Source organism: Camarhynchus parvulus, chromosome 1A (assembly GCF_901933205.1).
Source record: "Camarhynchus parvulus chromosome 1A, STF_HiC, whole genome shotgun sequence".
NCBI classification, from domain to species: Eukaryota; Metazoa; Chordata; class Aves; order Passeriformes; family Thraupidae; genus Camarhynchus; species Camarhynchus parvulus.
This window is the reverse complement of record NC_044586.1, coordinates 30,712,922-30,727,994: the sequence shown is the minus strand read 5'-3', so window position 1 is coordinate 30,727,994 and position 15,073 is coordinate 30,712,922. Positions and strand designations below refer to the sequence as shown.

The 15,073-nt window shown below is 37.7% G+C and overlaps 1 protein-coding gene across 1 annotated transcript in view; it reads left to right on the top strand.

The window, feature by feature from the left end:
- TMTC2 (transmembrane O-mannosyltransferase targeting cadherins 2) overlaps positions 1-15,073 on the top strand; it is a 239,156-nt gene that overhangs the window by 171,042 nt on the left and 53,041 nt on the right. Inside the window, exon 8 of the mRNA XM_030959447.1 lies at positions 7,926-8,047. Within this exon, the coding sequence (XP_030815307.1) occupies positions 7,926-8,047 (122 nt within the window). The remainder of the gene's footprint in view (positions 1-7,925; positions 8,048-15,073) is intronic.

Here is a 15,073-nt window from a genome sequence, read left to right as displayed (position 1 = left end):
ATGAAGTTTTACTAGTAATTTCTTACTAAGTGTACATTACAAGTGTTTTTTTTTTTTCTTTTAAAACTAGCTTGGATGGAAAAAGGATTTTTTTTTTCTTCCATATGTGCATTTTATTACTTATTCCATGGAAAGAAGAATGGTGTCCTCTCCAATGGTGATGGGAATAAAATGCTGGGCTTCCTTCTCTCCCCCTTCCCACCCTCAGTCTGATACTTTAGCCCTTCCCCCTCTGAGACTTTGCAGATTGTGGTAGTTTATATCTGGTGTCCAAAGCTAAGTAGCTAAGTGCTGCATCCAGCTGGCAGCCAGTCCCTGGTGATGTTCCACAGGGCTCAGTATTAGGGCCAGTCCTGTTTAATATCTTTACTGATGATCCGGATGAGGGGATTGAGTGCACCCTCAGTAGGTTCACAGATGACACGAAGTTGGGTTGGGGGTACTGATCTGCTGCAGAGCAGTAAGGCTTTGCAGAGGGACCTGAACAGGATGGATTGGTAATAGCTCAAGGCCAATTGTATGAGATTCAATAAGGTGAATTGCTGGGTCCTGTACTTGGGTCACAACAACTACAGGCAGGGGGGAAGAGCCCCAAGAAAAGGTCCTAAGAGTGTTGGTCACCAACAGCTGCACGTGAGCCAATGTGTGCCCAGGCATACTGGCTTGTATCAGAAATACTGTGGCCAGCCAGACCAGGGAGGTTATTGACTCTCTGTTCTCTGCACCGGTGAGGCCATACGTTGAATCCTCTGTCCACTTCTGGGCCCATCACTAGAAGGAAGACATTGAGGTGCTGGAGAATGTCTAGAGAAGGGCAATGGAGATGATGAATGGTCTGGAGTACAAGTCCTACAAGAAATGGCTGAGGGAGCTGGGCATAATTAGCCTGGAGAAGAGTCAGGAGAGACTTTATTGCTCTCTTCAGCTACCTGTTGTAGCCAGCTGGGGATGTGTCTCTTTTGCCAGGCATCCAGCAATACAACAAGAGGAAACACGAATGAGCTGTACCAGGGCAGACTGGACATCAGGAGGAATTTATTCACTGAAAAGGTTGTCAAGAATTGGAACGGGCTACCCAGGGAAGTGGTGGAGTCACCATACTTGGGAGTGTTCAGGAAGTGACTTGATGTGATACTTGGTGCAATGATCTAGTTGATGTAATGTTCAGTCAAAGATTGGACTTCGATGATTGATGTCTTTCTCAACCTAAATGATTCTGTGATTCTATGATTCTGAGTATGAATCTTCAATCTGATTGTAGTGTCTCCTGGTTTTTTGACTTTGCTTTGAGGAAATCAAGCTGGGTATCAAGGTTACAGCAGTGGATTGCTGGATATGGTAATTAATTCAATGTTTGAGAGCATCTTTGGTTTTGTTCTTTCCCCAGGTTCCCAGATTTTCTTAGTTTTAGCTCTTTGGACTATTGATATATATTTTAATGTGAAATGCTTGAGTTTTCTCAGGTAGGAGTCTGAAAAAGGTGATTCTAAGGATGAAGTGCTTTTTTATTTTAAATGGGCAGGGTTTAATATGAAAATAAGTGTAATCATAACATTTGCAGACCAAAAATATAGTCCAATACTGAAAATGGACTAAAGGGATGCCAGTTAGGCATGATTCTAATGGAAAGTGCTTCAATTAATAAAGTTTTAAAGAAACATATAAGTGGCATGAAAATGAAATTACCTATCTTGTGTGAGCTCCTTGCCTCTATTTTTGTCAGTATACTTCTTTCACTGGAAGCCTTTGTACAGCTGTGCAATGTTCATGCTGTTCTATGTTGCAACTGATGTTATTTTGATGTCCTTAATTTATATCTGTTTTCTATTATAGGTATTTTCCTTCAAAAGTAGCTTAGTGGTCTAAATAAATCAGATAAGGCTTTGCTTCAGCTAATTAAGGCCTGTAGGAATTTGTTCAGACAAAGTAAATGTGGATTGACTCCCATCCATCAAAAACCCTGATAAAATGCAATACATTCCTTGAAATCTTAAAGGAGATTATAATGTAAATTAAAAAAGAATTGACCCACAATATGCTTGGTCTGTGCCAAACCTGATGCTCACTAAGTTCACATGGTTCAGCTGTTTCAGGGAAGATGTGCATGCACTGCATATTTATAACCAAAACTGTTAATCTGTTGCAGTAGATCTTAAACATCAGTATAGTATAACATCAAACTGTGCTTCCAGATTTATTATGTTATTTTATGCACTGGTACCGAAGGGAAGAAAGAGGGAAGTAATATATCTAGAGAGGTGCATTTTTATGCACAGATGTAAGCACATCCGCAGCCTTAATTTGCACAAGAAAGCTGCACGGTTGCATTATCAAAGGCACAAACTCCTTGTGGTATTGTGACACACAGGGATGCAGACCTCCCGATCATTGGACCTCCCCATCCAATTTTTTATACTCCCAATTAAAAGAAATTATGGAAAATTAAATTTAAATCCTGATGGAATGTATATGTTAGAGATTTTTATTTTCAAAGGGCATCTCCATCTTCCTTTGTGTTTTGATATGTGGTGTCTTGTCCATGTCAAATTTTATGTTTTCTGTGTTACAGTTTACTACCCCAAAATTGGAGGGGCAGACAATTAGCATATGTAAGGATGATGCAAGGCAGATTTACCCTACATTATCTCCTTTATGGAGATAATTTTTCAGTTGTCTTTTCAGCAGTCTCTTTTGGGGTCCTAAAAGGAGGACCACTGGAGGGACATATCTTAATCTGATAGTATGGTTACCTTACATCTGTGGAAGTACAGTGCTTTTACATCCACAGTTCTATTGAACTTTCTGATTAGTAAATCTGGCATGAGCCCTACCAGGATATGGCCTTAGTATACTAATTGGATCTGAAACACAAAAATCATGAAATCAACAGATGAGATGTTAAGCTAGAACCATGTCACATACATTCGTGTAAATGCTACCTAATCTTGCTTTTTAACAATATGTGGTATGTATTGGAAAATCTTGTGTCTTTTTTTAAAATTTATTTTTCTTACAAACACATTCCATTTAACTATCAACTAAAATATAAGCCTTTAGGGAAAATGGCTGCTAGCAAGCTAATCTTTTATTAGCATTATTATTTAATATAAATATTTAATTTTTATTATGATTGTTATGGGGTTTTAGTTATTTTTAATTACATGTTAATTATTGTTAAGGCTATGTTAGTCAAATATATTTCATTATAATTAATATCCTGGCATGATTTTAGTGGTGAGTTTTTGGCTAGTTTATTATTTTTGTGGGGTTTTGTTTAATTTTATTTTGAATTATTATTTTTAAATTCCAAAGATTCTGAGGAAATATGGGAAAATACTATTGGTGAATTGTAGTTTTGCAAGTAGTCTATCTTTGTGGCAAATAAAATCCACTTGAGTATAGGGATTTAATTTTGGTGGTGAAAATCTAGCTAAAAGGTATCCCATTTCTGATTTCTTTGAAAGTATTAATAGAAATGTTAATGAACTTAGTATGCACTTCTTTAAATGGTGTTTCAGTTGCATATTAATGTTTTTCATGCACTGCATTAGTAAATGAGAATTACAGTTTAATAATGTATGAGCTTTCTAGTAGAATAAGACAAGAAATGTGTTCATGAAACTCAGAAAATAATAACTGAACTAACCCCTGTGAAGCTGGAAACAGTTTTGAAATACTGATTGGTCTCATTTTACTCCAGTCGTCTATTGAATTTATTACCACCACTCATTGTGCAGGCAATGCTGCACGTCTGTGTGTTTGTACAGATTAGGGACTGGAAATAACTGACCATTTATAGCTTGAAGTTTTCACTGCCATGAATTTCTGTTTCTGTCTGTTACCTCCGTTGAACTTTACAGATCTGACAAGGTTTATTAATAAAGTGTCTGTGTGTGATCTTTCAGACTTTTAGCATAAGATTTGAAAGATTTTGCAAAAGAAGTAATTGTTAAAGAAAACATAAAAATCTGCTTGTACATTTGTTTGCATATTTTCTACCAATAGACACTCTGGTTATCTTTCTAATGCCTAAATCATTTGTGTTGCAAGTTTATAAGAATGCATGATTGTAAATGGCAAATATTATTTTTCTTATTTTAATCTCAGGCAAGCAAATGCATCCTGAATTACAGCAATAAATCCATACATGTTTTCTCTGACATTTTGATGGAAAATTATCTCAAGGTGGCATAGGTATTATTAAATTGCATCAGCCTAATGCATAAATTCACTTCATTGAATTAATGGTTCAGTTACCTGTTGCTTGATTCTATTTTGGTAGAGAATAGAATGATCTATGAGATCATTCCAGACCATAGAATTCTATTCTATGGTAGACGATTGAATTCTATTCTATTCTATTCTAGTGGTAGGAGCTGTTGTCAATTTTCAATTTTCAACTTTTTCTTTTCTTCATTTACAAGATGGCATTTATAACAGACCCCCTAACAGTGCTTCCTTCTATAGCAATCTATGTTCTAATTACTTATAATATAGAAATTCTTGATACGGGTTCCTCAGAAAAAAATGTTCAGCTATAGAGAATTACCTGCAAAGAGTCACAGAATCACACAATCAGCCGAGTTGGAAGAAACCCACAGGGATCATTAAGTCTAAGTCCTGGCCCTGCACAGCACTATCCCCAAAGTTCACACCACGTGCCTGAGAGTATTGTTCAGACTCTTCTGGAACTCTGTCAGGGTTGGTGCTGTGACCACTTCCCTGGGGAGCCTGCTCCAGTGCCCAGCCACCCGCTGGGTGAAGAAACTTTTCCTGATATCCAGCCTAAACCACCCCTGACACAGCTTCAGGCCATTCCCTCAGGTCCTGTCACTGGGCACCACAGAGAAGAGATCAGTGCTTGCCCATCCTTTTGCTCTTCAAATGAAGTCATAACTGCCATGAGGTCTCCCCTCAGTCTCCTCCTGGCTGAACAGTCAGATGACCTCAGCTTCTCCTCATACGGCTTCCCCTCAAGGCCCTTCACCATCCTGATTGTCCTCTGTTGGGCACTCTCTAATCATGGCACCCAAAACTGGCCCCAGCACTTGAGGTGAGGCTGTCCCAGTGCAGAGCAGAGTGGAACAATCCCCTCCCTTGCCTGGCTGACCATGCTGTGCCTGATGTCCCCAGGACGGGGTTGGCCCTCCTGGCTGCCTGGGCACTGCTGACTCATGTTCAACTTGCCATCAGCCAGGACCCTTTATGCAGCGCTACTTTCCAGCCTTTCATTCCCCAATCTGTCCGCACATCCGGGGCTGCCTCATCCCAGGTGAAGAATCTGGCACTTGCCTTCTGTCAGCTTCCTATGGTTGGTGATCTCCTATCTCTCTGGTTTGTTGAGGTCTCTCTGCAGAACCTCCCTGCCTTCAGGGAAGTCAACAGCTCCTCCCAGTTTTCATCTGTGAGGTTCAGGGAAATACAGTTTCTTTCTTTTCAGTTCTTTACAGTTTCTTTCTTTGATGTTTAGATGTAGCTTTGTTTCTAGGTTCCCCCCCCCCCCACCACTCAGAAATATCCTAAAAGTTTTAGGAGTTTAGTTTGTGAAGTAGTTGAGCTCTTAAAATCTATTAAAAATTGAATTTCCAAGTACTTCAAAATTTTAAATCTCTACTTGTATCAGAATCCATCATGAAAAATAGATGAGAACCTTGGATCCATTTGATATTTGGCAGTGCATTCAGCCTTTACTACCCACAGATAATAGCTCCATCACTTAAGGCTGCTTACGTTACTCTTAAAGTATCTTGTTGTTAATTACTTGAAACTCTGCCAAGCTGTAACAGGTTGGGGTGGAATTTTCCACTTGAAGAAAAGAAAAGGACAATATGGATTCCTCATTTCCTGTATGCTAATGAGGCAGGGGCCTGTGGGAGAAATAGTATGCAATCAGGTAATTAAACATTCTACATTGAAGCATGCAGCTAGGGAGAGGAGTTGAGGGGAGCATAAAGCTTGACTTCTGGCTTCTTCTGTCCTTTCAACACTTAATGACTGTTTTGTGAAGATAAAGTACATTGTTGTGTCACTTACTTGTGAGTGCTGACCTAGTGAAAAGATCACATGCGATGTTGCTGTCACTGAATTTGATGTTCACGTTCTTTTGGGGTTTCTTACCGGTTTGGATTTTTTTTTTTGATATTAGCCTTTAATTTAGCCTCTGTCTTTCTGGCCCTAAACAGCAGCAGAATTACTCAAGTGCTTCTGTGTGTGTTATCAGATATCCAGACCAGTGCATGAGTACAAAATGCTATGTAGATCTTTGATTAAGAACAAGTAGACTTTTTTCCCAAGCAGGGATGCAAGCCTCTAAATACAGCAGGCTGGTTTGAAAAAAGTCTGTAGTCTATTTGTTCTTTACAATCATGTTGGTTTCCCTTAGCCTTGGCTTAGCATGACTTTTGTCTTTACATCATGCTCATTTTATCTGTGATCTGAAGTTTGGTCATTTGGCATGCACCATGCCCTAACTCCTGAAACCCAAAACTGACGTGCCACATTTTGCCTGGGATCCTTCTCCTCTGGTGACAAAGACATAAAAAAAATCTTGACTTGGCCTTGTCCAGTTTTCTTTTATGAAGAAAATCTTGCATAACCTCTGTAAATATTCAAGATAAAGAGATAAAAGTAGCTCCCATGCTATGAGTTATTTTTCCTCTTTCAGAATCTTTTTGTCCAAGTTTTGGGGGTGTGGTAGTTGACTTCAATCTTGATTAAAGAACTTCGGTTTCTCTGTCTCCCTGGTACCTTCACAGTTATTAATTTCCATGTAATGCAGAACTGGAGGCTGTGACTCACCTGGAGACAGCCTTAGATGATCTTTACTTGGGTCAGGTGTAGTCTCTTGATCCTCCAGGAGTAGCATTTGATAACCTGTGACTTCATAATTTTTGGAAGATACTTAGTCATTTATTAGAAATGGACGAGCTGCTGGGATGATGAAATCCCGAATCTTCAAGTGGCATTTTCAGGGTGTCATTGACCCAGGCAAGGGCACATTTATATCCAGAGTCCTCGTGAAAGAGCTGTGTAAGTGCAGAGTTAATCTAAAAGCTGTTATTCTTCACCACTACATACTTGTTTCATGTTGATTGTTTCCTACCTCTGAGAAATTTGTTTGCTTCTTGAAGAAAGAGACTTTCTTGCTGTGTATGCTAAACTCTTTCCCAGGAACTTCATGACTACAGTTATCTAACACTAATATATAATATATATAAAAACATATAGCATCCCATTCATATATTGCTCTTTAACATTCCCTGCCTCGGCCTCTCATTGTAAAGGATTTCACCTTGAAAAATGACTGAAAAAATTTCAGTCATTTTGTATGTGACTTCATAAGATCAGCAATTTTAAACTAATAGATGCTATGTTTTAATTTCAAGAAGTTGTGGTAGATGACCAAATACAGCTACATTCAGAGATTAGTTTTTTTAATGACTTGCCCCTCCCATCAATATACTTTCAGGACTGTTTTCTTCTACTACCCTAGTTTTTGGTTTTTGAGTTATTATGATTAAATGCAAACATTTTCCATGTTCTCCCTGCTATTCCATGCTTTGCAATGTAGAGTGATGGAAAAGAAGTAGCTTTTCTAAAGTAGATGAGGTAAGATTTCTGTTACTTTGAGACTTTTGACTAAAGCTTAGCAGATGGTGCTCTCTCTGGCAATTCTTTTCCAACAATAGTTTTCATCTCAGCTATGCTATTTCAGCCCTAATAAGGCCTTAACTTAATCTCCTCACTCAAGTTTCTCCAAGGTTTTGTGTGTGTGTGTGTGTCGTTGAAAGTGTTCAAATCACTTTGCCTTTTTCTAGATCTCTGCCCATTTAAAACATAGAAAATTATGTGATAAACAAATTACGGAAATCTTGAGAAATTTGTGACATTGTGACATTCTCACTAGCATTTGTTTGACCCTGCAGGAGAAGCCTATATGAGAATGAGCCGGCTGCCTGAAGCAGAGCACTGGTACGTGGAGTCACTGCGATCCAAGAGCGACCACATCCCAGCCCACCTCACCTATGGAAAACTCCTGGCTCTGACGGTGAGTTTATCAGCATCTTCTGGGGAGTGGTCTCAGGTCCTCTGAGTAGGTTAGGTAAAGGAATGGGAAAGCTTTGTCCTGAAAGTTGCTTATTGTCTTGTTTGTCACTCTGTTTCAGTTATTCCTTTTAATTAAGGACTTTGACAGCATTAGGGTTTTTTTTTGGTTTTTTTTGGTGAGACACTGCATCTATTCTTGAGGTAGTACCAACTCTGTGCTGGAAAAAACCAATTGTAATGGCACAAGAACTTCGTAATGCACAGTAAAGAGTTCTCTTGATAAAGCCTTTATTATAAGTTCTTTGGATGACAAGTAATGGAATTAATTAAGATACTCAGTGTTTGACGCAGGGCTGTTGGAGCTGCCTGTGGCTGGGTATCACTTTGTGCATAACATCTCATGCTTTGAATTTACACTTCTTTAGGAGTGTCTCTTTGAGCGTGTGAAAGGAACTACTCAACTATTAAGAGCTAGCTCTAAAAAATCAGAAGAGTTGGGCTTCTTTATTTCTGTAAAATTTACTTAACTTTCGACTGCAGGCGTGCTTGTGGCTCCTGCTAAACTAACCTCCTTTGACAGTTATAGCAAAGTGCCAGTCCCTCCTTGATGTTCACACATTTTGAAGATGAAATGGATTTCTATTTTATTAATTCAAATAATTCTGTTTTAAAACTGTCTTTTATTTGGTTTTTGTTTCTCATTTCCATTTTTCTTTCATTTTTATCTATTCGATGTTTGCTTTCCTTGTTTACCTTAGTGGGTTCATGTTTGCTTTCTGTGCTTCACTGATACACCTCTGCATGATTCTTGAGTTCGTGTGCCTCAGTCTGAATATTCCTCCAATGAAATTTCCTCAGCTATCCACCTGGTGATAAGCTTTTTCTATGGTCTTGATTATGCTGTCCAGTCTGCAACAAAAAAATGTCTTTTATTCCAGAAAACAACATTATTAAATTCAGGAGATCCATTACTGTTTTAAAAGTATCTGAATTTGGAAAAGGGAAAGGAATTACAGCACAAGTTTTCTGTATGAGTAACAGGTGACAACATAGTATGAAAGACTTTAAAATTGGTCTGTGTTACCATGTAATATTAACTGCAGAGTTTTATTAAAAGCTGCATGAAAGGGAAGGTTTTAACTTGTAATGGAAGTAAGGGTGGTAGTGTCATATCCCCACTGCCTATCAGTTCCACATCCTGAAAAGGCTTTTTCTTAAAAAATTCCCACTTACTGTTAAAATTGCTGGGGTATTGACAAATATATGCACCCACTGTTTGCCTTGTTCTAGACTAGAACTACAAATAGATTGTAGAGGAAGATTTTCTTATTTATATTTATCTTGCTTTTCTAGCAGATATCTTTGTATATTGGACCTAAGAATAATAGCAGAAAGTCAGTGTTATTGGCTTCTTCTTAGGAGATCTTTGACACAAAAGTGCTAATTTATTGGAACTGCTGTGGGGAGGTGTTGTGGTTTAGGAATAGTATTTCCCAATTTAGTGTTCCCACTGTAACACTCCAAACCACACGCTGCTCTCTCACTACTCCCTCTCCGTCCTGCAGTGGGCTGGAGAGGAGAATTGGAGGCACAAAAGGTAAAGATCATGAGCTGAAACAAGAACAATTTACTGCAAACAGTAATAAAATAATAAAACAAATAGTAAGAGCAACAATATTAATAACAACAAGTATGAGAGAGGCGAACGATTCACATGCGAATGCTCACAACTCAGCATCCTCGGCAATACCTGACCATGCCACCATGCTCCTCGATCCAAAAGTAACCCCTTTACCCCTTTCCTGGATGGGGAGGCGATATAGAACAACCTCTGGGTCCTGGCCATGCCCCCTCCTGGCTACTGCAAAAATTAACCCTGTCCTGGCCAGGAGAGGAAATAAAGAGTTTTCTTAATAGAATCCAAATTTCTTTTTGTTTGGTTGGTTTTTTTGTTGTGCACACACACCCCCCTACCCCAGTAGTTCCCTGGTTAATTTTTTTGACTGCTGAGTGTGTGAAATATGAGGTCTGTTAGGGAAAGTCTTGCAGTGACTCTGGGAAACAAGGTCTCACAGTTTTCTTCAAAATAACAAAATCCCCAAATCCCAGAAGTGTACAAACATCGTGAGCCACTACTTTATTTTTTCTTAATTCTGTCCCCTCATTGTGAAAGTGCAGGTATAGGATTAAAATTTGGTGTTATTATCCCAACTTTTAGAAGGAAGCAATGAAAAATCTGCATGAGTCCTAATAGTAGAATTGAACTGTTTGCATTTCTCTGGGGATATAACTGGAAGATATGTGTGGTGTGGATTGTGCCTTGAGCATCTGAGCTGTGTTTGTGGAAGAACATGTCTCAGCAAGGAGAAGAACTGTGGACAGCTTTGAACTTTGAATAGTGCATTATGATAGGAAATAAAATGCCTTTCCTTTCTCAACACACGCTTGCTTTCTTATACTTGCTCTTTGCCATAGTTGTAGTCCATTCTCCTCACATTTGTTTGTTATTATCTCTTGACATTTTTGTCTTTATTACTGTTGCTTCTCATATTCATGCCAATATGTACAGATAGGGTTGATGTCCCTTCTATTGACAGCAGTATGAGCTGAAAAGATGGTGCTGATGTCTTGTTGACTTTCAGGATTTCATAAACATATAGCAAGGAATGTTATGGTAACAAAGTATTTACAGATAGCACAATATTTTTCTGATGGTTACTTCATTAATGAAAAACAAAGTTCCCTTATCTTTGATTTACTGAAAATTTGCATTAATTCCAATTAGTTCTTTGAGCTACAGGTCTGAAAAAATATTCAACACAAAAATGGATGAAAAGATTCGGCGGTAAAATACGTGGTTTTTCTCTCCATTTTGGTCACTTAATCAGTTTTGCAGGGTACTGTCTGCTCAGTAATTCACAAAATGAATTTTGTCTAGTTTCTGGCACACTGAACTGTCCTAGTATTAGTTCCCATCACAAATACATAATTGCTGTAACTGACATGCTTTCTGGAATTCTTCATAAACTTCCTTGGTTCAGATTAGAGCTGCTCCCTTTGGTGTAGTTATTTCAGCCCAATCCCAACATGAGCTACCACTGTGATTTATTCTTCTGTTATATTTTGCTGCCTGGGCTAATGATAATTTTCTCACAGCCTGTAAATTTAGGAAAGAGAAAATCCTACTTCAGTTAGTTTTTGGACGTTAGAGATGTGTTAGGGGCTTCTTTGCTGTCTTCTGTTGGAATCAAATTTTTGAACTTTTTACAATCCTGTTTCTGAATATAGGTACTGAGACAAAACTGTTAATAACACTTCTCTGTGTCTCTTTTCTAGGAGAGAAATGTGAGATTGCTGATATAGTGAAAGGTGGATGTAGGTGCTAATATAGATAGGAAATTTCTCTGTCAGTGAAACTGGGGGTGTAAGGGAGGAGAGGAGGTAATTTCCAGACAAGTTCCTAAATTCCAGCCAAAGGCAATTCTAATATAAAACCCCCTAGTAAAGTCAGACCTGTAAAGTTCACAAATTCAGATGTTTTATTTCCTTACTTTGATTCCAATGAAGCGGCTTAATTTTCTGCCTTCTCAAGTCTGTTGCCACTATTAATCTTACTGAAAGCAGCATCGCATAGAATCAGAAAATCATTTAGACTGGAAAAGATACAAGTAATGCCCAAATGGATTTGGGCATGCTGCTGTATATGCAGGAAAAACAGACCGGCTTAAGAGCTCCTGAGGAATAGCTAATGAATTTACAGTCTTGTTACCTAATAAGTTACAAGAATTTCCTAGCTCCTATATTAGTTCATGTTATATGTTTATATCTAAGAACTACAAGTCACTAAACTACAATTTTCTCAAAAATATGCTAGGACAGCATAATATAGTGGTTGAAAATCATGATTAGTAGCTCAGTTACTAGAATAATTGGAAAATAGCCAGTTGTCTGGGGCTTAGGTTTGTCCTTCTTTTATATTTTTGAAATGACATGTAGGTGTTTAGAACTGTAGTGCTTTAGCATTATGTGCTTTTCATGCCTGTAACTTGTTAAGCTGCTTAAATTGTGAGGAATTTATTTTTCAATGTGACATGTTAGTTAACATAGCCAGTCTTCTGGTAGCTTCATACCACAGCATCTGAGCATCATCCCTTGCTTAGGTATTTTATTTCTAGATTACAAATAAAAGCATTATTTTTTGAAAGACTTTAAAATTGCAAGGCTCTCAGCTTTAGGATAAAAATGAGTCTGTCAAAAATGACAGTGCCAGGTGATGCCTTGAGCGTGTATTGTAATTTGTTTTCCATTATATGAGCAGGCCTTCTAGAAGAGAAGGCATTGGCTGTCTTGCTAAAAGAATAATTTGCAAGTAAGGCTTTTAATTTTTTTCTTCTTCTTCTCACTTTAGTAGTCCTAAAGAGAAGACTGAGAAACCCTCCCTCATAATGTCTGGCCTCTGCCATCATTCAGTGGTTGATTGTTACGGTAGCATGCTAGTCTGAGAAGCTTTATTTCAATTACAAATAAATATTTTCAAGTTTTGTTTTGTCTGTTTTGAGTGAAGTTGAGCCCACAAATGACCCTGCATAGTTTGCAGTAGTGGCTCTAATTGCTAAAATACTTAGGGTCAGCCTCATATTGTAACATTTAGTGTGTCACATCTAGGAATTACAGGCTTTGCTATATTTCTCTGGAAGAAATTGCACAGTGTTTTTTTGCATTTTACATGGCTCCACACAGTGCTGTTAATCTCCTATTTTTTACTGGATTGGAAAATCACCCAAAATGCTGTAAGAAAAGTTACTTTGCCTTGTAAAATTTTGCTGCCAGAGCTCCAAGTACTAAATTCAGCAATAATCATCCTAGAAGATTCCCTGTAATATAAAATATTTTATTTTAAAATATTTTCTTCAAATGGGGATTGGGAAAAAGCAGTCATAGACATGATAGAGACAGGCAGTGTTTTGGATTAATATAAAAGTAACAGGATTGTGACATTCAGGTATCAAGGTTGAAGTTTAGTACTTTTCTTAAGTTTTGAGATAATTGCTTCTCAGTGAGTGACTGTATTTTTCCTGCAGTTGATTGTTGCTTATGCTTCTGACAAACAGAAGTCCAGTGAGATATCCTGCCATTTTTGGTTAGTTGTGAAATTACTCAAAGTGTTGCTATCAAATACCCTACTGTATTCAGTAATTGGTGTAGTGCTTGACTGTCATCTCAAAATAAATATAAATAAATGAAAACGTGGAAATAAATGGAAGATAGGAAAAACAGAAAAGTGTGGGATATAGGGGAAAAGGAGAATGATACAGATGAATAGACTAATTCAACATTTACAATTCCTGTAATTACTCGCTGCTGGTGTTTCAGCACAGAAAGGAAATTTGCATTTCTGTTGGAAAAATCTGTCATATTGTCATCTTTAATGTCACTGGTTCATTGCTACTTTTTTTCTGTCTCTCTAGATTTACACAAATGGGAAGAATGCAGGAATGAGGGAGAACAGTCATGATGTCAAAAGAATCATGACTGTCTTTAAGACATAGCAATTGAAATGCTCTGTTAAATCTAGTCATGATCTTCCAGAGCAGTTTCTTCTTTTAGTAATCAACTCCTTTAAAGCAAACAAAAATATTTTCAGTAATACTTAGGGGGCCAATAAATGCCTACACATAGAGAAATCTTTAATTAGTGAAAAGGCATTTTCTGAACAGGTCAATTTAATTAGATCAGGAAAGCGCTTAGTTATTTCATTTTGGGAAACCATATCCCTTAGCTGCTAGTACTGCTTCTAGGAAGTTTTTTTTTTTAAATGAAAATTGGCTATTTCAGTTAAAGTTGCAGCATAACAATGTAAAAATGACATTGAATCCATGAGAATGCCTCGCCTGAGAAATCAAGTTAAACCAAGCAATAGCCATTACTGTTTTTCTGTCTTGTATTCAACTTGACTTTGGGGCCTGGCATAGACACTATGAGCTTTCTTGACACTTGAAATCTCTTGAGGGTTAAAATGGATATGTGCACAGTTTGTATTTAGTTCCGAGTTTGCAAAATGTGAGTTGTTTTAATTTTTGTTTCCAGCTTACAAGCAATTCACTTGTAGCGGCTAGAAGGAAGGGGTTTTCCTCTTCAGTGGGGAAAATCAGGTTTGCTGACTTCAGAAGTGTGAGCCCTTTTTAAAAAGGTTTGGTTATCTGGTGTATCTGGAGCTTTAACACGTCCAGTCTGAATGACAGGATTTCCGAACTACAGAAATTTCAAAAGCTGACATCTATTGAGCTTGTATTTCTTCAGAGGCTGGCTGTGTGCCAGAAGTATTGCATCCATAGATATACATTCCAGTCCCCTTAGGAGATGTGTTAGGCTGCATGCCAGCTGTAATAGAATTAATTGTAAAACAGAATATTTTCATTTAAATATACCATATCTGTCTAGTTCATACATGACTCTGGAACAGGTATTTAGGCACGTAACCTCTCACTAACCTCCTTCAGGGATCTCATCTTTGGTATCGTGTTTCTAACTTCCTGTAGACAGGAAAGAGGGAGCCCTAAACTTCTCACTTTACTCAACATAAATCTAAAGCTTGTTACAGAGAGAGCATCACTGACACAGAATGAACTGCTTTCATGAAAGAATCACAGCCTGCTTTGGGGTTGGAAGGAACCTTAAAAATCATCTAGTTCTAACCCACCAAAAGAGAGATCTTTTTTGTTTTATTACATGGTTGAATAAAGCTGCTGTAGTTACTCTGTGTGTAGTAATTTTATCAGTAATTGGGAAAAAATAGGCCAAATTTAGCTTAGAAGAAATTCATAGGACTCAGTGAAAACAGCATGTGAAAATACTGAATTTGTATTCTACTGACTGGCCAGTGAAATATGAGTAGATATGAATACATTTCTTTATCAGAAAATATAAAATGTGGTTTAAGACTGAACAGAAAAGAAAGGGACTAACCTGGAAATTTACTTCACATTTCATTACATATTTTTAATACAAAATGGTCAAAGCTTAATGA